At 40.9% G+C, this 27,660-nt stretch overlaps 1 protein-coding gene across 1 annotated transcript in view; it reads right to left on the bottom strand.

Annotated features, from left to right (window-relative positions):
• LOC110991038 (uncharacterized) overlaps positions 1–27,660 on the bottom strand; it is a 93,414-nt gene that overhangs the window by 27,707 nt on the left and 38,047 nt on the right. The window contains exons 21-41 of the mRNA XM_022256130.2: positions 27,035–27,277; positions 26,619–26,864; positions 25,089–25,331; positions 24,557–24,802; positions 23,802–24,044; positions 20,935–21,180; positions 18,923–19,165; positions 18,244–18,486; positions 14,730–14,972; positions 13,514–13,753; positions 12,467–12,709; positions 12,118–12,360; positions 11,073–11,318; positions 10,659–10,901; positions 9,354–9,599; positions 8,052–8,297; positions 7,369–7,611; positions 4,739–4,981; positions 3,703–3,945; positions 1,790–2,032; positions 5–247 (exon numbers count right to left, since the gene is read on the bottom strand). Of these exons, the coding sequence (XP_022111822.2) occupies positions 5–247; positions 1,790–2,032; positions 3,703–3,945; positions 4,739–4,981; positions 7,369–7,611; positions 8,052–8,297; positions 9,354–9,599; positions 10,659–10,901; positions 11,073–11,318; positions 12,118–12,360; positions 12,467–12,709; positions 13,514–13,753; positions 14,730–14,972; positions 18,244–18,486; positions 18,923–19,165; positions 20,935–21,180; positions 23,802–24,044; positions 24,557–24,802; positions 25,089–25,331; positions 26,619–26,864; positions 27,035–27,277 (5,118 nt within the window). The remainder of the gene's footprint in view (positions 1–4; positions 248–1,789; positions 2,033–3,702; positions 3,946–4,738; positions 4,982–7,368; positions 7,612–8,051; positions 8,298–9,353; positions 9,600–10,658; positions 10,902–11,072; positions 11,319–12,117; positions 12,361–12,466; positions 12,710–13,513; positions 13,754–14,729; positions 14,973–18,243; positions 18,487–18,922; positions 19,166–20,934; positions 21,181–23,801; positions 24,045–24,556; positions 24,803–25,088; positions 25,332–26,618; positions 26,865–27,034; positions 27,278–27,660) is intronic.

Genomic DNA, 27,660 nt, shown 5'->3' with positions numbered 1-27,660 from the left:
TTACCTATGACTTCATATTCAAACGTGCAAACATTGCTGTTGTCCGCATTGTCCTTGGCTGTGCACGTAATTGTATGTGATCCGACACCCAATTCAGAATTGGGCATTTTATCACATTCAACTGTTGGCTTGGGGTCAGCGTTGTCTTCCCCTCTGGGCAGATCATACTCAATAGTGGCATATGACATCTTCGGATCAGTAAAGTCTTGCTGTTTCCCTGGACAAGAGATCCCTGGATTCTGCCGATCTGGAGGGTCAAATGACTTCAAATGAGCCTGAGAAAAACCTCCGCATGCTCAACAAATACACAGCTTGAGAATCAACGCCCAAAATGATATCACTCTGACAAACAGACACACACACAGACCCCCACGTGCTTTATGTACTTAGAACGGACATTCCTTTGTTCTACTTTGGTTAAGATATATACTCCTTTTTCTCTCACTGAGAAAACTCCTTCAAGCTGGATTTTTGATGATGATTTCCTGGACTGTTCCTCTTCATTTTGCCATGATCACCCTGACCCCAAAATGCCTCTGAAACCAATTTTCAGAGACAGGAAAACATTGTGTGGACATGTGCAAGTCCACACAATGCCACCGTACCCTGCATTATGTGGACATCTTTTGTGCAGAGGTCCACAGTATGTATGACGTGCTTGTGCATCCACACACAAAAGAAATTCCCGTGTGATTCTCGATACTTCCCCTCTGGTTTGCGGGTAATGGTTATTACACAACGTGCTATGACATATTTGTAAACTGAGACTAGTCAATACGATGTCTGTCAACAACAGAAGAATAATTTTTGAACATCAAACATTTTAGGATCCAACTAAATTAAAATCAAGCGATTGATATGCTCTTTTTTGGGGGAGGGGGAAATTACGGGTTGACAACCACATCTTTTTGTCTAAAAATAATCAGAAAAAATAAATGTGCAGCCTTTTTCTAAACCTAGTCACTTATGCTTTTTATTCGTCATGAAAATCATAACTCTGTAGCCCTTCAATTGGTTAAATGTCTCCTTCAAAATGCACCACTGTACCTGTTCCCCCCCAAAAAAACCCAAATGCACTTATGTCATGCTCCTGTGTGCAGATGTAGGACATGAATCATGCCTGCTACTGGCAATACACAGTAGAGCAAGACTTAATGACTCCGTATAGAGAGGATTTCCAGTCACCTGATTTTTGACGCGTGTTCAATTTACTTAGATGTGCACGGCAATGCATGCACATTCTAAGTCTCTCAAGATTCTGGTGTACATGAAAGTACCAACAGATATACACACATTAAAAAATCCACGCACTCCCGCGGACATGGTACACTTCCTGAAATGCTTTTGCCTGTCATAATACATCACATGAAAAACCCCTATTGCTTAAAATTCAATCTCATTTGGGCCCCACAGACTTTCCAAAACTTGATGAAAGAAACCTCTCCAAAATCTGTCTTTGTAGCCAAACACTCGGCCGGGCTCTACCAGAATTTTCAAGCACCTCTTACGAGTCAAAGTCAAGGTCGTCTCCATAAGAGGATACCATTGCAGTTTAAAGTTTGCATTGCCAATAGCATTTCAAGAGGGAGAAGTTTGCCACCTGTACTGTTGATAGACTGAGCAGATAACATTGTATTACCTGCTCCAAAGGTGAACAATGAAATCTCGGTTTCAGAGGGGACCAGATTATTAAAAGAGAAATTTCCCTCGTGCTTACTTCCAGGCAAGAAAATAAAAACCTCAAGAGTAAAAGGTACCTCACGCATCAAAGGTTAATTATACACTGTACCTTCGATCTCAATGATGAAGGTGCAGTTCTGCTTGTTGTGAGATGCATCAGTGGCGGTGCACACCACAACATTTTCTCCAGCGTTAAATTTCGAGCCAGAATCCGGGGTGCAGGCGACTTGTGGATCCTTGTCCCAGTTGTCAACGGCCTCAGGGATATCAAAGGATATGGTACCCACCGACTGGTCCTCATCCATGCCCTCTGTCATCCGTACTGGACAAGTTAGGTCAGGAGGTTCAGAATCTGTGAAGGATACAGTACGAAGGCATTCTTGAGGAATTCTGTGAGCCACAGTCAAAGACGACCACAACCCCAAGAGAGCCAACTCTGTTGTCTGTGAAGACTATGTGTAATTGTTTTTTTTTTTATAAAAAATGTATTTATTAAAAAAAAAGAACAAATTACAGATTTTTTCACTGCAATGAATCCCTTGATAACTGTCCATGCATTGCAATACACTTGAATGTGTAAGTGATTTGATTCTTTCCATTTCTGAAGACATAAAAGCTGATCAGACACATTCAAAATATTCCGTTTCAATTATCTCATTCCCAAAAAAAAAGAAGAAAACAATAACCAAAAGGTCTACCAATACAAGTAAAATGTGCTTCATGACAAACAGACTAATGTAGAGGTAATGTGCACCAAATATACCCTCACTTGGTGAATGCACAAGCACTGTGATTGGTCCAATGTAATTATGCACTTTGCGTTTATGGCAGAGGCCAAAAGATAAAGTGAACCTAAAGCACCTCTAATATGGGCATCTGAATTTGATTTGGTGATTGAAATCAATTTTGTTTGGATTAAACCGTCATTCTTACATAAGTACAAATAATATTGGATGGCTTGAAACCCTGGGAGTGGCCACGCCCACAAAATTACATGGAGTAGCCACACGGATAAAAAAAATCCAGGTCATTTTCGGGTCATGTCTGTAGCTCAGTGCACCAATGATAAACCTGTGCGACTGTTTTATGGTTGCTAACACACCCATGAGCTCCACTCTTTATCTACAATTTATTTGCTGCTGTGAAAGTACAGTTATACTAGTCACAACCCAAACAGCCGTGACCTGTTGGCACATGTCTCTCAACAAAGATATCCACTTACTACAGGAGGGGGGGGGCATATGGCACCCATGGGAATACTGGTCTTTCAACAGGCCATAATCTGCTGTGGTAACAGTCTTGAAGCACATTAGTTGCGTGAGGATTACAAAAATTTTGAGTTTAATTCAACAAAAAATAAAAAAGTTATTCAAAACACTGGGATGTATTTGCTGTCCGTGCCGTTGACCTGAGGGTGAATTTACAGGGATACAATACACATATACAGTTGAAATTAGATCACGGGTCCCCCCACAAAGAGCTGGGTATGACGAGCAGAGGGTCCTATTTCCTGAGCCCAAAGGCCAACTTTTTATGTAAAACAAGAAAAATAACTTGAGGTGTTTTCATTCAACCAAACTTAAAGAAATGCTTTCAGTTCCCCTGGATTCACTTTTGCAGTTGCTGTTTTCTGTCTTGCCACATGACGCCGCTACAACTGGTCAGAAATCTCCAGTGTGGTGCCCAACTGGGGAATATACTGTGGACGTTAAGTGAGGGTGGCATGTGGCCAGTTCACGCTGATGCAAAATTGAGGTACCAGCCTGTATCAGTGAACGATACAAGACCATTTTTAGCCGATCAGGAAAAAGAACCAGCTAGAGGTGTGTTACAACAGAGTTCACCGCACCGGAACAAAACTGGACTCAGTGTCGACTGGTGGAATATTGTTAGAGATCAATATATGCAATACATGTATAATCTCTTATCCCCCTCAAAGCCATGCAATATTTTATAATTATCCTTCACTCCTATTTTACGCCTGTGAATGCAAGCAGCGTGTTGTGCCCTCCAAACACTAACCTTTGACGACCACAGAGAAGGTGCACTCGTTGGTGTTCCCTGCACCATCTGTGGCAGTACAAGTCACCTCCGTGGAACCGATTGTAAAGTCCGAGCCGGACTTAGGATCACAGTCCACAATTGGAGGTTCATCACTGTTGTCCGTTACATCTGGTGAATCATACTCCACTGCAGTTTTTGTCGAGCCTTGGTCGGCTGACTCGGGTGGGGGAGGATGGCAAGTGATTGTTGGCCCCTCATTATCTAAGAAGTACCGAAAACCGTTCATCATTGAGTTACTATGCAATGAAGAGCTGAAAAGTTTCTGGGATCAAGAACTACACCAACTTTTGATGGCACTAAGTTCCAAGCCAAATATAACAACTGCACCTCACAATTCTAATACTTTCAGTGCTGAATAAATACAATTTAAATGAATCTCTTAAATACATGCTTTAGTGAACTACTTTTCAAGTTTATGGGGTGTCAGGTATTTGCTATTAAAGTGTAGTTGTGGTTTCTTCTTAAATGTAGGGAAGCCTGTTTACATCCCTATTTGGCTGAATGCACTTAAAAGTGCACTCTTTGAAATAAATATCATCCATACTTTTCCCTGGTCAACTGAGGGCGCTGTCGCTGTGATGTCATCTGAGGAAGACAAAGTTCTGTGTGTAGGTTTTTCTATTTAAATTTTGAACCATAAATTTACCAACTGCCAATATATCCAAGAAAGGCTACTTGCTTGCTTATTGACAATGAATCGTCAAAAATGAGAAAATTTCATCCAGCAATTTATAGAAATACAGTTCTTTGTCAGCGAACACATGTGGGATTGGAGGCTTTCGTCCAGTTTTGCTCATGAGTTGAAAGTACTCATCTGCACAAGAACTAAAATGACAGACAACCACCCTTTGAAAGACAGAAATTAAAAGGGAGATTCACTTTATGATTTTGAATAAAAAATTCCATTTCAGCTGCCCTTGATGGTTTTGACATTAGAAAGGGACAAGTCAACTGCAGCAGAACGTTTGGATAATGCCCTTGGATCTTTACATACCTTCCACTGTGATGGTTAAGGAGCAATCTCCCACATTGCCGGCATCATCGGTGGCAGTGCACAACACTGGGGTCTCTCCGATGTCAAACTGATCTCCTGAACTGGGCTCGCAATTGACGTCTGGCTCGGAGTCTGTGTTGTCGCGCACTTTGGGCAGCAAAAATTCAACTGTGGCATAAGACTGCCCCTCGTCTACCGGTTCAGTCATGACAATCGGACACTCCAATTCTGGGGCCTCCTTATCTGAAGCACAAAGTCGACAATAGGAAATGAGAGATAGTAGATTGTTGACAACACCACATTCAGTAATAAATAAAAAAAAAAAGAATAAAACTGAAGAGCGGGATGTAATTACACTGACAATATAATTTCAATATAATTTCAATATAATTCCAATGATTTTAATATTGGCACCATTAGATGCTTGTCACCCCTGAACAAAAATAAAGGACCAATGGGAAGAGCCACCAACATAGCGCTGGAAGATTAGTTTGTAGAGCACCTGTACGATATTCTGGAGGTCGGAAATTCAAATCCCGCTCCAGTCAATTTCTTTGTTCATCCTTATAATGACAAAAATCGTTGGATTTCTCCATGGTCGTTGATGTTATGTTGTTTTTAGGCCACATTGCACAAGTTCAAACAATGCAAGGCAACTGAGCATTAACACACTCTTTGTAAACTACTGTACACTCTGAATTGGGCTGACTTAATAAATGGTCCAACAGGATCAACGTGTACTGGTGAGACAGCAGTGATCTTTCATGCACACAACGTAACTCTTCAATCCAATCGTGCATGCCGCCCATGCACCCCAATGGTCGGTTTGCATCTCCTCCAGCTAGACCTATCGTTCTCCCCCCCCCCGACAGACCCAGCATCAGACCTGGCAATAGATTTTATAATAGTCTCATCCCATATTTGACCAGATGAAGCAGTCAAAGTTTGATCTTTCTTTGGCCGCAGCCTGTATAAAGACACGATTTATAAATTGATATCACTACGCATATAAATTTAATATAATTTGCATAATATGTCAACTTCCTTTTTTTGTATATTTTATTCTTAGGTGCAATTGTCTTGTCTTCTATTTATGGCCCCTTTTGATACTTCATAGTCATTTTGTATGTGTCTTGTGCAATCTGTACTTTTAACATATTCAATTTTTATCTGTTATGTAACCACTTCATAATTCAACCTTCGAGGTGCAAATAAACCAGAATAATAATAATTATAAATATCAGACGACTTTTTATGGGTGTTTTAAAACAAGGTTCCTTAAGAATTTCTTTACATTCTCATCTGAAGTTAACAGAAGATCCTGAAATTTCCAGAACAGACTTGAACTGTTACGTTGGGGACAACATCCATTAATTTAAGAAAGAACTTTTGGAATTCATATGGGGACTAGTTCTGGACTTCCTTGGCATATTTATCACATCCAGCAATAAAGCAGCACTGGACTATTTGTACATGCCAGTTACTCCCTCAGAACCTCTGCCATGTTTTCCTGTTACTTCAAAGCAACAGCATTTCAGAAAAAAGTTTGCAGCACATACAGGCTCGTCAAAATTGTGACATATACAAACACAAATTACGCATGTAAAAGAAGAGTTACTTTACATGACCAACATCACCAGGGGAAAGATTTGAGTGAACAAATTACGCATGTAAAAGAAGAGTTATTTTACATGACCAACATCACCAGGGGTAAGATTTGAGTGAACAAATTACGCAGGTAAAAGAAGAGTTACTTTACATGACCAACATCACCAGGGGTAAGATTTGAGTGAACAAATTTCGCAGGTAAAAGAAGAGTTATTTTACATGACCAACATCACCAGGGGTAAGATTTGAGTGAACAAATTTCGCAGGTAAAAGAAGAGTTATTTTACATGACCAACATCACCAGGGGTAAGATTTGAGTGTACAGGAAAACTAAGGAAAGCTGTCTTCTTAAGTGCATCTCTCGATCCTTCATTTCAACAAAACATTGTGCACATGTACCCACAGTATTCTTGCTCTTTTGTTTTTTGACTAACTTCAAATAATATCCATTTTCCTTTTTCACTGACTGTTTTCTACCTGACTTGAGCCACAAAAGTCTCCTCTGATTTTTTTCTTAAAGCTGTAACCAAGTGGCAGATCTCCACCTCAATCGATGACTTTAACAGCAATGACTTTGATCAAATGAACCACACAGGGCTAAAAAAAAAAAAAAAGTACCTCGGAAGTTTTTTGGCTCAGGTACACAACTAGAAGCTATTTGAGGACTTGTCCTTACATTTTAATACCCTACCCCCCACCATGAGCTGTATTCCATTGCATTCCAGCAGGAGTAACAACATAAGAGGGCGAGTTCTATCCAAATCTGAACTTATTCGAGTCCTGCATTAACTTTTATGCAAAATTCAGGAATGAACAGTTTTGGCAAAATCAAATAGAAAAATCCATATATCCATAGTTTTCCAAAAATTTCCGGGAAAAAAAAACAGACAAAGCATCACTGTGAAAATCCGGAGCAATGCCTCAAACTTAGTGTATTACGACCCGTGAACCGAACCGACGAACCAAACCAAACCCAACCCAACCCATCAATCAATCAATCAATCAATGTTTTTTTTTCATACCCTCAACTTCAATTGTGAATGTGCACTCCTTTTCGTTCTTCGAAGAGTCGATGGCGGTGCAGGTAACATTTGTCTTTCCCAACGAAAACTCTGATCCGGGCCCCATGACACATGTGACGCTGGGATTGGCATCAACATTGTCAGTGGCAGACGGGATGCCATAGGGGACGGTCGCAAATGACTTGCCAGGGTCCGTGGGCCTCAGCATATTCTTTGGGCAGGTCAGCTTCGGTTCCTCCTCATCTTGAGTATCAAAATAGAAAGACGAGTTACTTCTCATCTTGGAGCTGAATCTTTATGTCTTTGAAGATGCTAAACAACATCACTTTATCCACCTTCATAACAGTGCAATAACAGCATGATGAACAAAATGAAAACCAAGGTCATCTTGCTTGTGTTGGTTTGCAAAGGTGTCTTGATTTTGAAAAGTATCACCGGACAACTCTGGTTACATCACATGCCACAAAGACTACCCGAGGCCAATTATGAAGACTGCCAAGAATAAACAAGTCAGTCAGCATTGACATGTTTCGCTCGGCAAAAGCATCTCAAAAATCTAACTAAAATGTCATGTGATGCATACTCTATCATGCCAGTAAACTTCGGCTCAGCAAGTGACATATTAGAAATCTTTTAATCAAAAAGGAATTTTTAAATTTAAAAAAAAAGAGAAAAATTCACACCTTCGACGACAACATCAAAGCTGCATGACCTCTTGTTGCCAGCATCGTCTAAGGCTGTGCATCTGACTGTGGTGGTACCAATCGCAAACTCTGTATTTGTGTCTTTGGAGCATGTCACTTCGGGATCAGGATCAGCATTATCAGATGCCGTTACTTCACCATAGTCCACAGTAGCAGTCGGCTTGCCAGTATCGGTTTTAAACGGAGGCATTGGCAATGGGCAAGTAATGTCAGGCTTTTCAATATCTGTGAGAGAAATACCCACCACAAGTTTGCATCAATGTTACACAAACAACATTCCCTCTATATATAAGATAGCAATCACTTTGAAATTTAAGATTTAACTCTAAAAGAGCTGGGGGAGATTTCTCCAATTTTTCTGATAGCGCATTTTTCACGAGCTTATCCTTGAGAAGTTTTTGCAATAACTCTTTGATCCCATTTGACACAAATTTTGTAATATTCTTGTGCAGGGCCCATTTTCCTAGACAGGAGAGCCAAAATCATAAACTTTCTGAAGCTGTGCTGGATGCATGTAGGCTGGTGCACATGTAACCTTCAACTTCGAATAACCCTAATAACAAAACAGTATGTTGGATTGAGTTGGAATTCCACTTTTGATGAGGAGTGTCTTTTCCATTCATAGTAAGTTTTAAAAATTGGGCATGAGATGGTGGAGTTCGTAAGGGGAGGTTGATCTCTCTGGCTGTGAGATTGCCCAACATAGCACTTTCAGGGTTATCAACTATACCAAAAATAAGGCTCGATCAATCTTCACACAAATTTGACTGCAAAGTGAATTCAATGTCACGGAAAGCAGAAAACTGTTTGCCAGTGTAACAGTCAAGCAACTTGGCCTCAAAAGGCATTATTGCCCTCCAGCTTGGTAATGGGCAACATCCTTTACTGTCCACCTGCACCACTTGTTTGTTAACACTCCCATTTGGCAAACTGCCGAAACCTCCCAAACTGTTCATCTCTGCTGTTACCCACAACGAGCCGCAAATAACCCCCAAAATACTCGACTTTTTGAAGTACTCCTCATTAACAATGTAAGGGACTAATCACTGATACTTTGTATTTTAAAGATTGTGTTGACTTGCAAATCTTTCCAGCTGTGAGGTAGGGAGGACACTCTTCAAAGTATCCTTGCAAAGTAGTTCTCAACCCAAGTACAGTGTCTACAAGTTACAGCTGGGAAAACTGTCGAACAGATGTGCTACTGCAAACAAAAGGACAGGGCAAATGTAGTATGCCCCCTTTGCTTTTACGAGCGGGCATCGACAATTCGGTTGTCCATACCGACGACTTCGATGCGGAAGGAACAGTTGGCACTGTTGTCGGACCTGTCTGTGAGTGTGCAGAGGACTATGATCCCTCCAATGCCGAATTCTGAACCTGAAGCTTGGTCACAAGACAGTTTTGGCTCGGGGTCCTCGTTGTCACGTTTGACTAGTATGTTGTAGTCCACAATGGCGTATGCTTTCCCTATATCAGTAGGCAAACCTTCCATGTCATCTGGGCATTTGATCTTTGGGGGTTCCTCATCTGAAGGGAAAATGAAAATGAAGCCACTCCGATTGACAGTTTTATTCTTCGTCTCTTAAACTTGAAATTTCAATTAATATTGAATACACTGTGAAAGTTTTTTGAAAAATCACGTCTCAAGATATTTTACAAGTATGGTACAATACTGCAATTAGCAATATGAAAAAATCTTACAATTTTCAAGTTACAAAATAGTAAATACAGATTTGTTTTGGTTAATAATCGACCACCTTTCCACAAAAAATCCCTCAACTGACAATGTCAATTTTGACCTAGAGCAGCCTTGAACTCCATTTCCTACTTCAATTTCATTCCTCATTCTGATCAATTTGTCAAAGTTGGTGTCGATTTGAGTAAGTGAGAAAAAACCGTCTGTTACAATTCAATATTGAAAGGTGATCTTTTTTCCAATGGTTAGTTCTGGTTTTTTTCCAAATTGCTGTGACAATAGACTCACAATATAATGATGCCACGTTTTTTTTACAGGAGAGCTTTCTGAATGAACCATAACAGATCACACCCCAGCTGAATTTGATAGGAAAGCGCATGTACAAACTGAGTGTTATGTCACTCTGTTTAATCCCTTGACGACAGGAACTTTTTTCTGAAAACCGACTCTGAGAATTCCAGCCTCATTTGGCCATGAAGGCCACCTGCCAAACCGCAAATTCTCGGTTTGTGGCCCTGCGTGCTCTGCACGATTTGAATTACACAGTGAAAAGGCTGATTGTTCGGTGGCATGCTGCTCCACTCACGCTTCCACATTCCCGTTGCCTCTTTTCAAAGTGAAGACTATTGTGAAGCTGGTGATTATGATGCAAATTCGGTCTTTTCATTTCTGGGCTACACACAAAGGCCAATCACCATATATATAAGAGCCAGGGTATTTTTTTGAATAGAATGGTGACAGGAACAAAATGAAGGCTCAAAGCAAGAAGAGAATTATACTCTCTAAGAAACAAAATACGCTCATATCTCAAAATGCCACATTGTGCATGAAGTAATACGCTTCCTGTTCCGTCTACACCCATGCGCAAGTTTATCTTTATGCGGACGTACCCTTGACATTGATGGGAAACGAGCATGAGTCTTTGTTGCCATACTTGTCAGTGGCAGTGCATGTGACCGTGTTCTTGCCCGCCCCAAATTGGGAGCCTGGTCCTTCTTTGCAGTCTACCTGCGGGCTGGCGTCTGCGTTATCGGTTGCCTGTGGCGGAGTATACGGTACTGTGGCATATGCTTGGTCGGTATCAGTGGTTCTATCCATGGCATCGGGGCACGTCACTTTGGGCGTTTCTTTGTCTGAAAATGGACAGACACACAAATCAAAGCATCATAAACTTTCCATCATCAGCTTTCGTTGCCACTGCACAAAACTAATCAAGCTAAAAAAAATTCTGCTCAGCAAGTGACATTTTTATATATCTCTTAAAAAAAAAGCAATTTTTGAATAATAATAAAAAAACTGCACACCTTCAACGACAACATCAAAGCTGCATGACCTCTTGTTGCCAGCATCGTCTGAGGCTGTGCATCTGACTGTGGTGGTACCAATCGCAAACTCTTTATTTGTGTCCTTGGTGCATGTCACTTCGGGATCAGGATCAGCATTGTCAGATGCCGTCACTTCACCATAGTCCACAGTAGCAGTCGCCTTGCCAGTATCAGTTTTAAACGGAGGCATTGGCAATGGGCACGTAATGTCAGGCTTTTCAATATCTGTGAGAGAAATACCCACCACAAGTTTGCATCAATGTTAACCACTTCATGCCGGGGCATTTTTCAATGTTGATGATGCTGAGCCGCCGTGACTATCATTTTTTCCGTTTTCAAAATCCTTCAAAAATTCATCATTTCATTTAACGGTCATTTATAGCCACACGAAGTAGTCTCTTGGCACTACTCTAAGTTGACAAGTGACCTTCATTGACGCCCGAGTATTTCAGCCAGGCCTGCAGCCTTGTAAACAGAGCCCAGATTGTGCGGTGTTGTATAACTGTCTTTTGTTCACGAACCTGGCTCAGTGCACAGCTGACCTCTTTTCAATAGGGGCCAGATTAGCGTGCAGCGGTGCTGTGTGGCTCACTGCCGCGGAGGTGAAGCGCTTTTGTCCCCAGTGGTAATCCGCTTGCTCTCAATGCCCCAAACCATAGTATACGGTTTCAAAACAATGCTGGATTATCACCACTTTTGAGAGTGAAAAATGTCGGTAATGCCCAGCAGCCTGGTCTTTTGTTCGGAATACGGTCTTTTGTTACAGGGCCCTGTTTCCTTTGTCCGAGTTCGGAGACCCTGGCCACACATATAAATCATACGTCTCCGATTCCGGAGTTCCTGACAGGAAGTGGTTAAACAAACGTCATTCCATCTATATATAAGATAGCAATCACTTTGAAATTTAAGATTCATTTCTCCAATTTTTCTGGCAGTGCTTTTTATTTTACGAGTCTAGCCTTAAGAAGTTTTTGCAACAAAATTTCTGGGCACAATGGTGACTGGACAAAAAATGGAGGCTCACCTTCGACTGTAATATTGAATGGGCATGTGTGTGTATTGCCTGCAGAGTCCATGGCTGTACATGAGACTGTATGTACTCCGACACTGAGTGGTGTGTTTACTGCTGGGGTACAAGTTACATCGACCACACCTTCTACACTATCAATTGCTCTTGGTACTGTGTAGGACGCCTTAGCAGTTGACTGCTTGGTGTCCGTGGGTACCCTCATGGCAATTGGGCAATCAAACATGGGTGCTTCATTGTCTGAAAGTCAAAAAAATAAAGAAAAAACAATTCATATGGAATCAATGAAACAGTGATTTAAAGATGATGAGATATTCAGAAGTAGATAACGAGGGGAAATTCTCACCACCGACATCAATAGTAAAGGAGCACTTTTTAGAGTTGCCAGACTTGTCAGTGGCAGAACAGTGAACCGTCGATTTGCCAATTGGAAATCGGGAGCCCGACTCTTTAACACAGTTGACCTGGAGATTAGAGTCCACATTGTCGGTGACGTCTGGTACTGTATAGTTGACGGTGGCATAAGACTTGCTCGGATCAACAGTTTCTGTCATGTTAACTGGGCATTTGAACTTAGGCTCTTCCTTGTCTAAAATCAAAGAAAAGAAAAAAATAATTCATTAAGAATCATGTAAACACCTGACATAATTACTAGCCAACATGGCTCGACGTGACTGAAAACATTTGACATGCATGTACTACAAAATACAGAGAACTGAAAAGTGGATGGCATTGTACCACAAAATCCAAATTTCTCGGCTGAGAATCTTACATGTAACTTTACCCTCTTCATTTTTAAACGCAAAGACACAAGACAAAAATTGGCATCTTGAGTGTCATTTCAGCAAGATTTGTAACATGTTTCTGACCGTATCACCATCTTTGCCATGGACCCAAAATTTAACAGCTACGGCACACGCCCGAGTCAGGGTACCACACATGGCCAGCATCCGCTGACTCTTTGGCCCTTGTGTGTGTGTATGAGACCAATGGTTACACTTAATTGTTGAGGGTTATGCCTAAGTGTAAGGACTCTTGTGGACATTGGCCACAACTTCAGGCCGGACATGATTGTGTAAATTTCAAATTGCAGAGAAAATCATTGTAGGACTTTATGTTCTGATGTGCCTCGTTTCGGTTATTTGACCTAACTGTGCAATAAGTTAAACTTCAAGTCTTTTTCCCATCTAAGCGGGCATGTATCTTCAAACACTTTGATGTTGTGAAGCAAAACCAACTCCTCACACATAGCTAACTATTCCAGTATTAAACTGTCATGCTTCAAATGAACGTGTCGGGCACATAGTCTGTTTTTAATTGGCCATGATACTGCCCCGACAGACCAAAACTATATAACCCATAAAGTAAGGAGGAAAACGTCTCTACATTTCACCTTCGACTGTAATGGTGAATGAACATGTCTTGTCGTTTAATGCAGAATCTGAGGCAGAACAGATGACATCAGTTTCGCCAACTCCCAATGTTGTGCCCGACTTAGGATTGCAGTCAACATTTACGCTGGAGTCCACGTTATCAGTTGCACTCGCCACAAAGGATACCTCAGCAGTGGCTTCGCCTGGCTTAAGGATCTCTATCATTGGATCTGGACAGGAAAGTTCCGGGGCTTCATCATCTGAAAAAAACAGAAAAATAGTGAGCAAAACAATAAAAGCACCTCTTTGTCCATGCACACACTTTCCAGGCTGGTTCATGTTTCCGGGGAACACAAAAGCAAAGTGATATTTAACTCAAACAAAACATTTGCAGCGACATTCAAAACACACGCATTTAATCTCACATCACAAAATTACAATTCTGATCACTGTTGTGCCAAGCACTAACTGGTCTGAAGTCAAATTTCCCCCAAATTGCTCCAAAGGTGCATTCAACAGTGCAATACCATGCATAGGTATGCATACAGGGCAGCCGTTGAAAATACACATGCAGTAATATATGCGAGCAGGCACACTGTACTTTTGAATGTGCTCCCGATTTGACACGTCAATTCATTGCAATTCAACACAGGGATACATTCTCGAGGACAGTGGGCACTCATCAACGCTGAACTTTTCAATGGACCACGATGGGAAGGTTTGATGCTGAGGAAAAAAAGGGTTTCCTGGGAGCCAGTCCTGTTGCATCAGAGCATCTGGGTGTCTGAGGTATTTCCAACCTCCCCAGTCAGACAAAATACAGACCCCAAAAAATAAACAAGATTTCTTGTGCACTTCAAAAGGTGTCTTGAAGCCCTCTTGAAGTCTCTGAATGAGAATATCTTCAACTGAGCTTGAATAAGTCAGTCAAGTGGATGCTAACATGCTGTGGGAGGCAGCAACAGGGGATTGGAGCAGGTGCTACAAATACCCTCTGGCCATAGCAAGTTCTGGTGCTTGGGCATTGGGAAAAGTATGAAGTGAATGGGGGTCAGAGGCTGATGAATGGCGTTGAGACTTTTGAAATGCTGTGTTCGGTGAGATATAAAAGTGCGCGTCCCTTTCTGACTTTATATTTAAACTGAATATGCTGAAGGCCGGGAAGAAGGGATGATAGCATTCTTTCACCACAAAAGATGGCAATCATCCATGCGGGTCTGTTTCACTTCTCCGTACCTGTGACTCTTATGGTGAAGTCGCACGACCCCTCATTGCCGGAACTGTCACTGGACTTGCAATTGACGTAGTTCAGTCCCAGTTGGAACTCCGAGCCCGACTCTGGATTGCAAGAAGCGGTGAGGTTCTGGTCCAGGTTGTCCGTGACCGCTGGTGTGGTGTACCTGACTGTTGCTTCTGCCTTTCCAGTATCCGTGGATTTCTTCATGGGGTCAGGACAAGTGAGGTCCGGCTCCTCATCATCTGAATGGATCAAAGTGAACAAGAAAGTGGAGTCAAACCACGGCAACAGAGCAGACACCACAAGACACTTTCAGCTTGTTTGATCACTCCCCCTGTGCTTACTTGGGGTATAAAGCATGATGGCATTCAATATGACACTCGTGTGACTTTTCACACTGTGTGTGAAAAGTGTGTGAGACTGTGTACTCTTGCATGCAGTGCATGGGCAACTCTCCCCAACTGAACAGGCATGAAATAAGCATGACTTATTGAATAAGTTCTACGTATCTCTCTACACTGGAGACAACGGCTACTACAATGAAGAATTGGCTGTGTCAATAATCTCAAAATTATGAATGGTGTAATAATCTAAGGTGTATTCTGTTACTGCTACAGCTTGTGAACCATTTGGGGGCAGGACCAATGATTTGATACTTTGCAAAATTAGGCAGGGAGGTAATCAGGGTAGAACAGCACTTGAAAGACTAAGTTGGAATAGTGACGATGTGCCAGACGATTGGGAGCTGGCCAAAGTCAACCCTATTTGTAACGGTGGCTCTGTTCAAGATTGTAATCAATATCAGCCAATCTCTGTCATTTCTGTTGTTATGAAGGTCTTTGAACGGATTGTTTATAACCAGCTGTCTGATTTCTTGTTGTTAACAACTGTTTTGTGCAGCATCAGTCTGGTTTTAGACCTTTCCATTCAACGAATACTGCATTGATTGACGTTGCAGATTTTTCGTTAAATGCCGCAGGGAAGTTGACTGGAGCTTGTTTTTTCTCGACTCAAGTAAGGCTTTTGACACAGTCAACCACACAATCCTACTTAAAGGCTGCATTCTTGTGGTTGGAGTGGAACTCCAACTGGTTCAGCTATCACCTTTATTTCAGAAATCAAGATATTAAAATTGAAATGTCATGTCTGATTCACACATAGTTTAATTTGGTGTTCCTTTGGGTCCATTGCTTTTTATTCATGTTAATGACTTGCCTATGGTGATTGAGCATTCTACAGTTGCCCTTTATGCTGATGATACGGTTATTTTTACTCTGCTAAGGACAACAGGGATATTAAGGATTGTTTAAATGATGATATGGGCAGAATAATGACTTGGCTTGAAAGAAACAGCTTATGTCTTAATATAGCTAAGTGCAAAACCATCTTGTTTAGCTCTTTCCAAAAGCTAGCTGGATGTCAAAGGACCAACACTGACATATTTCTTGTTGGCAGCAGCCTAGAACAAGTTTCTTGTATAAAATAACTTGGTGTGATTCTTGATTCCAAACTTCAATGGACTGATCTTTTGGAATATACTGAGTCTTCTGTCTCAAAAGAATTTGGATCTCATTGCCGGTTTGAAACTTCTTGCTTGTTTGGGCACTTAACCTCCTCGTCAATCTCGATGTGATGTTAAACTGGGCTGGATGCGTTTTTTTGAAGGTTCCCCCAAGAACATCAAGTTTAGACATTTATAACAAATAGGGATGGGATAGCTTACAGGTTAGACGTGAAAACCATCTTAAAATAATGGTGTATAAATGTTTAAGTGGCATAGCTCTGGCTTACCTTTATAGTAAGTTTTCTTATGTCAGTGATCAACATTCCTACCAAACTAGACAGTGTGTATCAGGGAATCTTTGCCTCCCTTCTCCCAGAACAGAATTTGGTAAGAAAACATTCCAATTCCAGGGAGTTTGATCTTGGAACAAACTGCATTTGCCATTGAAGGAGCCTCTTTCAACAAGTTTAAACATCTTTAAGAAGCTTCTTTTCCAACATCTGTACACATAATTGCTTACTGTTTCTCTGTACTGTTATTGGTAGTCCTTCTGAAACTGTCTGTCTTTTAAATTTTCTACATTTTTAATGAAATATCTTCTGTACAGATTTGTAATTATTTCTGATGATTTTAATAACTGTCTATAGTTAATTTAAATCTTTGCCACAGCAGAGCAATATACTTATGTTCCATTTTCATGAAAAGTTGGGGAATTGCACCACCTTTTAATATTAAATTTCTTGGACGAAGACAAAAGTAGCTTTTACGACGGCTGTTCTTATCCAATATAACAGCAGTAACTGAACAGTCGAATAACCTCCACCTGCCATTTTGAAAGCTTTTTTGTTTTTTCTTCATTAGAACTGGACAGAAACTTTCACAGTTCTCTCATGGCCATACAAGTTTGTCATTTGTGTCCTCAACAAAGTGGTACATTTATTGTATATAACTTGTTAAGTTCAGCAATGATGAAACTTATAACCAAACAAGATAAGCTGGTCAAATTGATCATTTTTGCTTTGTTAGGCGCAACTTACCCCACCTAAAATGACAGTGTAAGTTATGTCATAAGTTGTGTGTGTAAGTTGCTGACTTACACAGTGAGTATGTTTTGTGAAATCGGTTGTTGACCAACTTATACAATAAAATGTGGCGTAAGTGGAGTTACGCTATTGCGAGAAATCAGCTGCAGATGGGCTGGGAATTTCTTTGACAGTTTTGGACCAAAAAAAGAGGGAACTCTCAAAAGCAGTAAAACTGCACGGCAAAAAGCAATTGGGGGGGGGAAGAGAGAAATCTCTTTGTGTCTTTTCCTTCGTACTGTTCTTTTTCCAAAATTGAGGGGGCTACCTTTTCGTTTCCCAGGGCTCTTTTTCCACTTTCCAGGGCAACACTTTCAACGGTTATTTTAACAAAAACCCAGCCTACAGGATAATTAATACAAAAGTTCTGTCTCCGGCTTATATAACTTTTCACATTAAACATTTAAATGCTGCTATCAGAACCCCACCTTTTGATCTGGGTTATAAAAAAGCATTCCATCAGTCATACAACAAAAAAACTAGATTTAGTGCCGTAAAGTACATGTACACTGTACATATGTACATGGCCAGTCTCGCGCTGCATGCATATAGTCTGGTTAATCCACTCTATCAACTGAACGTGATCTTCGCGTGATGTGATCGAGGCAGTAGCCAGACAAATACAGGTTCTATCACAGGGCATCGATTGACTGATGTATTAAAATGCACTAAAGATAGAAGGTTTCTCATTCCTGAATTCTGACACTGCTTTCATTGAAATTTTTACGAAGCAAGCTTTTGAAGTTTTTGAACCATGCGCTGCAATGATGTTCTCAGCCGTCATTGGAAGGGTATGTTATGACAATCCAAATAAAAGCCAGTAAAATTTCTTCATATTGATCTTTCAATTTACGGGGGCGACTTGCATTTTTCCTGTTGACCCCGAATGCACAATTTTGGGGGCTCTTTTTTTTCACTGCTTTGTACCTGTCACAGTGATGGTGAATGGGCATGACTTGCTGTTGCTATAGATATCAGTTGCTGTACAGGTAACCAGGTTCTCTCCGATGAAGAACTTGGAGCCTGAGGTAGGTTTGCAGATCACAGTCACTTTCGTATCAGAATTGTCCTGTCCCAGCGGCGTGGCGTAGGTCACATAGGTGAATTTCTGTTTCGGATTGGCCGATTTGGACTTATCAGCCGGGCAGTCAAGGCTCGGAGGTTCGTTATCTGAAAATGTGGTCAAATCGTCAAAGGAACTTCAAACTCTTTGTGATAAATACAGCAGATCTGCACTGAAATACCACCTCTTGTGCACGTACATCAATGCAAAATAGGCATCTATCAGACTATTGATGCAACTTGCAACATGAGATTGAAATGTATCTTGCTAAAATTTGAAAACCTCACATGCCATTTACCATCACACTTCCTCCTCTGTTTCACACACAAGCACATTGATATGCTGCACACACAAATTACTTGTAATGACTCCAGGTGTTCATAGCGGAAAATCCTTTCTTAAATATGAGCAATTTCAGAGGTGAAAAGCCAAGAACTTCAGGAAAAAATACACAGACTGACAATCAACTCACAACCACTGAGGCACATGCACTGAATGTTAAACTTTACAAAAAGGCACTTCATTATCAAAATGACAACATACCGACAATATCGACGTAGAACGTGCAGGGTTTCATATTACTGGCAGAGTCAGTCGCAGTACATGTGACACCCGAATGTCCGATATTAAACTGAGTGTTGGATTTCGGCTGGCAGTCAACAGTTGGGTTGGGGTCTGCATTGTCCTTGGCAGTTGGCTCATCGTAGGCAATAGTGCCGTATGGTTGGCCCGGATCCACAAAATCAACGGTGTTGTTTGGACAGGTTAGTTCCGGCGCCTCATTATCTGGAAAGCGGTCATAGAAATCATTGAGGAAAGCCCTTTTGGTAATCAGGGTGCATTTTGCATGCTGTTATGATTTTTTCCAAGACCTCATTACCTTTAGCCAAATCCTGGCATTTTGGGACACAAAATAAGTCAAATATTTGGGCTACAGGCTGTGAATGTGCAATTAAAACAAACATGATGCACATCTTTTGTTTTTTGCCCTGTCTGACATGTATTGTAACACTGTATACTCAGAGTTTCCCTGGAGGCTTGTGAAAAAAGCCCACAAGTATAAAGTGGGACTTAAACCCACGACTTCCTGCTTGCTGGTGCAGACGTCTTAACCAATCGACCTCTGGACTTGCCGGTGTCGGCTGGCTAAGAGTCAGATGTAGCAGTGGGTACTGCAAACAACAATTTCTAAGGATGGATTTGGGTTGGGGAGGTGTTAATTTAATTTTGGATTTTTGTTGGGCAGGCCTGATGTGTATTGTAACACTGTACAATACATGTATACAATACATGTTGGGCAGGAGGACAAAAAATCCAAAATTAAATTGACATCTCCCCAACACAAATCCATCCTTACAAAATGATGAAAATCATTCACAACAAAGCATTCAGCATTGAGTTGAAACATTCTTTCCATTGATGAAAAACTCACTTAGAAATCTTTGAGACTTTTCAAAGACCAAGTCAAGATAACCTGTCCATGATTTAAACGGTTGATCTTTTAATTGCTATTTAAAGAGGAAATTGAGCTTTTTCTAATTTCAACATAAGGGAACTGTGACTCAATCTTAATGCATGTTTGACTAACACAAATGCACCAGCCTATGACATAAACATTTGTCAGACGTCTTTTAGGGAAAAGATCTTGGCTACAGAACTGAAGTTCTGAAAATTCCAACTGTCAGCAGCATTGGCAGATGGTTATTACCTTTGCCTTTACCTTTCACAGTTATGGTGTCAGAAAAAAAAGAAAGAATTATCTTGTCACGGATGTGTAATACTCCCCCCCCTACAAGCACATTTTGGTATATACCTTCCCACTGAGCTAACCATACTCTTTTTCTGCTTTGATTTCTTAACATTCATTCAGTCCATCACCAATCACAAATGCTGCTTTCAATGGGTATCGGTCTCCAGGCTGTTCAAATTATGGTTGGAGACCAGGGAAAAACACATCTGTTTAAATGTCTTTCCTTTTCCTGTTTTTTTTTCCAGAATAGGCTACTCCAAAGCCAATTTACAGTGACCTCGTTTGAATTACTGGCCCTAACAACCACTCCGAGGGTCACATTTTTATGAATGGAACCACATCAAAAGTTTTAGTGCTTAGGTTTTACGACAGATCTCAGTTGTGCTTGAAGTGATAATGTGTGACGGAATGTTGTTTCCTGAATCAATGCATTCACTCATAAAACTTTTGTGCCATTTGTTGCTTTTTTTCTTTTCAGCAGGGGAGTTCAGTTTAGATAACTAATTTCACTCAAGGTTGGGGTCAGTTTCTTCCTTAACACCTCTCACCTCTGTGTCTCGGGCTCTATTTCTCAACCTGCCCCAATGTGGATGGGGTTCTCACTCCCTACCTGATGCCATGAGGTTTTTGCCCTGAAAACTTTTGTGGAATGCCTGGTTTCATTACTAAAACATAAATAATAATAATAAAGATGCCCCCCCAAAAAGAAAAGAAATAAAAAAAAAAACTTAATGCTACCCACAGACACCTAAGTACTAAGCAATACTATATGTAAAGGAATAGAGATTTCATTCCTGGACCATACCTGTGACAATGACACTGAACTGGCAGTCATTCACGTTGTTAGCACTGTCGGTGGCAGTGCAAGTGATAGTGGTGGAGCCAGTGGAGAACTGAGTGTTGGAAGGAGGGTTGCAACTAACTGATGGACTGGGGTCTACATTGTCACTCACATCTGGAAGGGCATAATCCACGGTGGCAGTGGCCTTGCCTTTGTCGGTGAACTTATAGATGTTATTGACCCTGCACTGCATGCTAGGTGGTTCAGTATCTGAAGAATATGCAAATAAGGAGTGCTATTAGCATATAGACAGCGCTTCCAGACTTGAGTCTTAAAAAGTACAGCCTACACCCCATAGCTTATGTGGTTTTTCAGATTTCAATTACGCTCAAACGTAGTAGCTGTAGTTTATTCATGTATGCATGTAGTGGACAACTATAGCTGTACATATCTCTGTGATGTGAGGAATGAACGACAAGATCTCGTGAGTCATGGGTACACTACAGAGATTATGGTAGAGACTGTGAGTCCAGGTGCTGAAAATTACTCCTGTAACATCCAGGTTTCACTTCCGTTTTTCAGTTTCCCTGGAGGAGCTAGGGTAGGCGCAGAACAAACTGCTTCATATTCATCCCAATATTGAAAGATTTCAATGAAGGAATTTGTGTTCCCACGGGTGGTATTATGTATGCAATAAGGTCAGTTTCATTCCGCTGACTTTTCTATCTCTCCTTTTATCCGAACGGAGCAGTATCGACAGGTTATTGGTTAAAGTCTTCTTGAAACAACGCAGACGTTAATAAGGCCCAGAGTTCACCATAGTTTGTGGTTGAAGAGTTATGAGTCATTTTACTGTGTGCGTACGTAGTGACACCATACAACGCTGGCTGATGTGAAGTCAAACAGTGAGTGTATATTGCGGTTACATTGTTATATCCCATGATCATTCTGTGCAGATTCAAAGAGAAAAGCATTCATGACAGAGGTGTATGACAGTCCCTGTTGCCTGTGATTGGCTTGAATGCCTCCATTTTCCTTTTCCATGCCACAATATGACTCAAACAAGCATCAGACGGGCCATCATAATTTGATGCAAATGAAACAATTGAAATTTCACCTGTACTTGGGAGAACAGGCTCTTGGCTCTTTGTGCTTTATACCGATACTGGTATAACTAAAGATACTCATTCCCTGGCTCTTTTAGGCATAAAGCAAGCCGCTCGGAGCGGAAACGAGACAGAGTATATTTTTACATGGCAAAAATGGTCCTCTGGTAGGAACTCACTGCACTAACCTTACATAACTAGTGTGGACTTGTGAACAAAAGATGTCCACAGGATGCAGGAAAGGAAGACCTTCTGTGGACTTACACATGTCCACAGGACATTTCCCCTTCTCTGAAAAAGAAGCTTAGAGGCATTTTGGGCATTTGCTGCATATCTTAATAATTGAAAGAATGTTTGAAAAACTGGAAAACAATTTAAATTTTTGGGTTTAAAATACCCTTTTTTACGTTTGGAAATGTAACGTACACAGACATTCTTGATTAACATGAAGCATATCACGAAATGAAATCATGTTAATCAAGAATGTCTGTGTACGCTACATTTCCAAATGTAAAAAAGGGTATTTTAAACTCAAAAATTTAAATTGTTTTCCAGTTTTTCAAACATGCTGCATATCTTAATAATTGAAACAATGTTTGAAAAAGGTTACCATGTTACGTTTGCGACTTGTCCTTTGTTAGTTTAATCAATTCCAATTTTGGCTCTCTGTCAACCAGTTGGCTTTGATTTATGTGCACATGTGTGCACATTCATATACATGTACTGTACATGCACATGTGCTCCATTAACGCACGAACATGTAAACATATAAGTGTACATGCACTGCTACAGACAAATTATTCACATGCAAAATATTCAATTTGCAATCATTTGAAAATACTACCAATGTCCAATGTTTTTATCGGGTCTTAATACACACGGCTCTTTATTTGGTTTGTTTGGATAAACTGGAGAAGTTGTTTAAAATGGGAAAGACAGTGGACATACTTTCTTTCAAATCTGATTGTGTTTATTTAAAAAAAAAATCACTTTTTCAGAATTTGTTTCAAATTTTGTGCAGCTGGTTCGTTTGACTACTGTGGTTTAATAATTTCTGATCAATTCTTAGTTATCAGGTTATCTTTGTTTGTGTTTTGCTAAAAATAAATAATGGCCTCTGTCCGTGGAAATAAGTGTCGAAACGATGTCCGACGTTGCCTGCCTCAAAATCCACAGTAAAGTGATTGAGTGTGTATGTGCTAACTCTCAACCGAGTGGTGCACAAGGACATGGGAGTGAACATACATGGGGTGCTGTGCTCCTTGCATGGTTAAACCATATAGCTCCACAAACAGACATCATGCATTTTACAACGTTTTTCTTAAATATTTTCTTCCTCGTGACCCAAATTATTGTAAATCTGTTGTACACAATACATGATTGTCGGTCCACAGAGCACTGTGATTGGCCAGCAATGCCCATAAGGATCCAGGAAACTGGAAGATGCAATTCCCTGGTGAATTTCATGCAGTCACAAATTAAAATGAATGACTGCTGGAATCTGAATGCGTTTCTGTCAACTGGCAGTCATGCCCTTTTTCGTACTCACACATATTATATTGGCTTTAGTGCCCTCATCACTGGCCGTCGTACCCTAAAAAAAACTGGCTTCTCTAAGGACAAGGTGGGCTTGTCCTTCAAATGATGAAATTCCTTCCCTGGAAACTTCCTACCATCCTGTTTCTTCTCTACTATTGAGAGCACACTTCAACTCCTTGAGGATGGCAGGATCTGGATCTGATCGCTGACCAACAATAAACAATTCCAAAAAAATTAGATTCCTACCTCCTACGGTAACCTTGAAGGTGCAGCTGTTTGTGTTGTCACTGCTGTCGGTGGCAGTGCACGTAACTGTCTTGGATCCAACTTGAAACTGCTCAAACTGTCCAACGGAACACGTAACTTCTGGACTGGGATCAAAGTTGTCCACTACTATGGGCTCGGTGTACAGAATTGTAGCATACTTTTCGCCCGGGTCTGTTGACGGTGCCATGTTCATCGGACATGTTATCTTTGGCTTTTCCTCATCTGCAAAATAAAAAAAACAAAAGTATCCATCATGCCAAAACATCTGTCTATATGCTGTGACCCATCCTTGATGAGGTAGAGGTGATTAATTTTGCCATGCACCGTTCAGTTCACATAACTCAAAAAAGATGTCAAACAGCCTTCAAACATAGAAGAAGAGTACAGAGATACACAGAAAGTGATTTTACGAAAAATTCATTTCCTTGATCCTTTAAGTTGGAGAAATGACTCAACAGTGGAGATCATTTGATTTGAATCCCATTCAGCCAATTAACCTCTATTTATTTGTCATTTTTCCTTCATGCAATTAAAGCCCAAAACAGACAGAAATATACCTTAGGGGTTTTACAGCCCCAGTCAGTTTCCAGTGAAGTTTATCAACACTCGTTATAAGCACCGTTAAGACCACCTCGAGAGCTAACAGCGAGATTGTTACAGGTTAACATCATTAAAACAGGCAGCATATTTAGGGTTAAAAAAAGCAAAAAAATGGCACAACTGGAGCCTCTTACCTTTCACCTCTACTGTGAACATGCAACTGTTTGCGTTTTCTGCGTAATCAATGGCAATACAAGTGACTGGGAACAGTCCCAATTCATAGATTTCAGAGTCTGGAGGAACGTCGCAAGAGACTTCGGGCTGGGGATCCACATTATCTGTTGCTGTCGGTTTGGTGTATTTAATGGTGGCATACGGCTTTCCCTCATCCAAGGATTTCGTCATGTTAACGGGACATGTAAGCTTTGGTGGCTGCTCATCTGAAAGTTATGAAGTTTATCAAGTTATCAATATCTGACACATTCAAGCACAGTTTAAAAGATGCAAACAATACCAAGGATAAATTAATAACATATTCTCTCCCAGAGAATTTCAAGTGCCAAATCCCTTTTGCCAATGTTCTTTTGTAAAACATACATAAATGTTCAACCCACCAAAATGTTTTATAAAACAATTTCACTTACTCCTGATTATGGGTTTTGCAGGAAAGTAGCCAAACTAAAAGGCCTCTCTAACAAAATTCTGGAGAACAAATCTGCTCCATACCTGTAACTACAACAGGGAATGTACACGATGCCTCGTTGCCAGCATCGTCTCGGGCAGTACATGTGACATGGTTGTCCTCAATATAGAATTTCGAGCCTGACGATTTCTTACAGGTTACTGTCAGATCATCATCAACGTAATCCTTGACAGTGAATTCAGGGTAGATCACAGTTGCGTAGTCTTGGTCCCGGTCTGTTGGCTGGTCGATACGATCTGGACACGTGATCTCTGGCTTCTCGTCGTCTGAAAAATTAAATGTGAACTGACAGGTAAAGTTCAGCCAGTACAATTTAAATGTTTAGGTGACATTTGAGTTTTTTGGTCAAGAATGGAGATAAAAGGAACTATTCCTGTTACTGCAGTGCTGCTCAACAAAAATGGCCCTAACTGCAGTGACTTCTCCCAAAAGAACCCTGTGGGTACAGGGAAGCTCTTCATATCTAATGGAGTAACAGAAGAAAAAGTTCAGTATTAAATAAAAAGATTACTCAAATGCATACTCGGGCAAAAAGTTGTGGGCCATATGGCAATATGCAACGGGTGCAAAAGTCAGGTGCATTTTGCTGCACTGGGCAGTCAACAGCAGCCAAACGAACTGGTCACGTTAAGGCAATACAAGGCCATGTTCGATCAAGGCCCACTAGTTAACTAGTGATTGGTTCGTGACATACCTAGCGCATGTGCAGTGAAGTTGAAGTGTAAACAACCCTAGTCAACTGTTGTCAGGTCATTAGGGCGAAGGGGAGAAAAGGTGGTTGCAGGAAGGGAAAAATAGCAAAAATAAAAGTGTTAATTAATTTTGGATTTTTTGCCCTGCCCGACGTGTATTATAACACTGTATACTCAGTGTATGCCCCAAAGGTTTGTGAAAAAAAACCACAAGAACACTCAGGTGGGACTCGAACCCACTAGTGGGTTCCAATCCCACCCGAACATGCTTGTGTTTTTTTTTTCACAAGCCTTCGGGGCATACACTGAGTATACAGTGTTATAATACACGTCGGGCAGGGCAAAAAATCCAAAATTAATTAAAATCTCCCAGGCGCAAGTTATCCTTGGAAATAAAACTAAAAGTGGAAATGGTCATTTACTGGTGACATACTCTTTTCCCAGCACTTTTATTATAACTGGTCCTCTGCACTGTGTTATTAGAAATGGTTTATGGCAACCAACGATGCAACCAACCTGGCTGGTTGCGAGTAGTTGACGACACTCATCAAACCATTGTTGACTAGCGTCGAACTCTGGTTAACTATGGTAATTGATCAGACTTGCCCTGAGCTAGAGGGTCTTGTTGCACCCAGTGGTAAGTAACTTGGACCAAAGGAGGCACACTGATATGCCTGACAGGAATTCAAGCCCAACATATTGCACTTTGTAGCATGGTATTAACACAACACTGGCACTGCTATTTGTCAGCATACGAAATATCTGTGTTCAGGCTTGCATGCAAACAGGAAGTCAGGTAGGATTACAAAGCACGCTGAAAGCACAGAAATTAATGTTGTCACCTGCTGAAGTATAGCATACCTACAACATTAATGGGGAATTTGCATGACTTTGAGTTGCCGTATTTGTCAGAGGCGGTACATGTAACCATAGTCTCGCCAAGACCAAACTCGGAGCCTGATGCTTTGACACAAGAAACGCTGGGGCTGAGGTCGGCGTTATCTCTTACAGTTGGTGGATCATAATTCACAGTGGCGTACGCTTGGTGCCAATCCACAGATACTTTATCCATTCGTGACGGGCAGGTGATGTTCGGTGATTCCTCATCTAGGGTGAAAAATAAAATTAACTTTTTGGTACCCAAGTGCAGATAGATTACATGGGGCTTTACCATTCACATAAAAATGAAACGAAAGAAAAATTGAAAAAAAAAACCTGAAACAAAACAAAAACAAAAACTGACCCTGCGCAATTATGCACTCCACTGGCATGCTTACCGTTGATGACAATGGTGAAAGTACAGGTCTCTTCATTGCCAGCGTTGTCCCTAGCTGTGCAGTTGACACTAGTTGAGCCAATGTCAAACTGTGAGTCGGCCACTCTGTCACAGTCAACCTTTGGTCTGGGATCTGCATTATCGAATGCCTTGGGTGTCTCGAAGTCTATGACGGCATACGACACACCAACTTCAGTAGGCTCGTCCATGTCAATTGGACAAGTAATGCTTGGCTCTTCAGTATCTGCCGAGTGGAAATAAATGATAACCAGCTAGTGATAAGATAGCAAGACAATAAGAGAATCCTGTTTGCCAAACTTCATGCATTTATGCCGCTTTAAAAGTAATTGCTGAAAAGTCTTGTATTTCAATGGCACCAAATTTCTAGTGCAAGTCACCAGTAATGCACACTACTATTTTCACAAGATTTTTATGAGCTACAAGGAATTGCTTGGTATGAAAATCATGATTACAAAAGTTCAAAATTGCTGCTAAGCATCTGTTTTTCAACTGTGGCGCATCTGTACGGTTTTGGAAATGGACACTTAAGTTGTACAAATATGTTGCATCTGGAAGCCAACCAAAGCAAACATTTCAATCACTCTGAAAAGCTGAAGCTTCATTTAT

Source organism: Acanthaster planci, linkage group LG03 (genome assembly GCF_054643075.1).
Source record: "Acanthaster planci isolate LZ-2023a linkage group LG03, COTS_SCS, whole genome shotgun sequence".
NCBI lineage: Eukaryota > Metazoa > Echinodermata > Asteroidea > Valvatida > Acanthasteridae > Acanthaster > Acanthaster planci.
The sequence above is the reverse complement of the archived record's forward strand: the minus strand, read 5'-3'. Positions and strand labels throughout refer to the sequence as shown.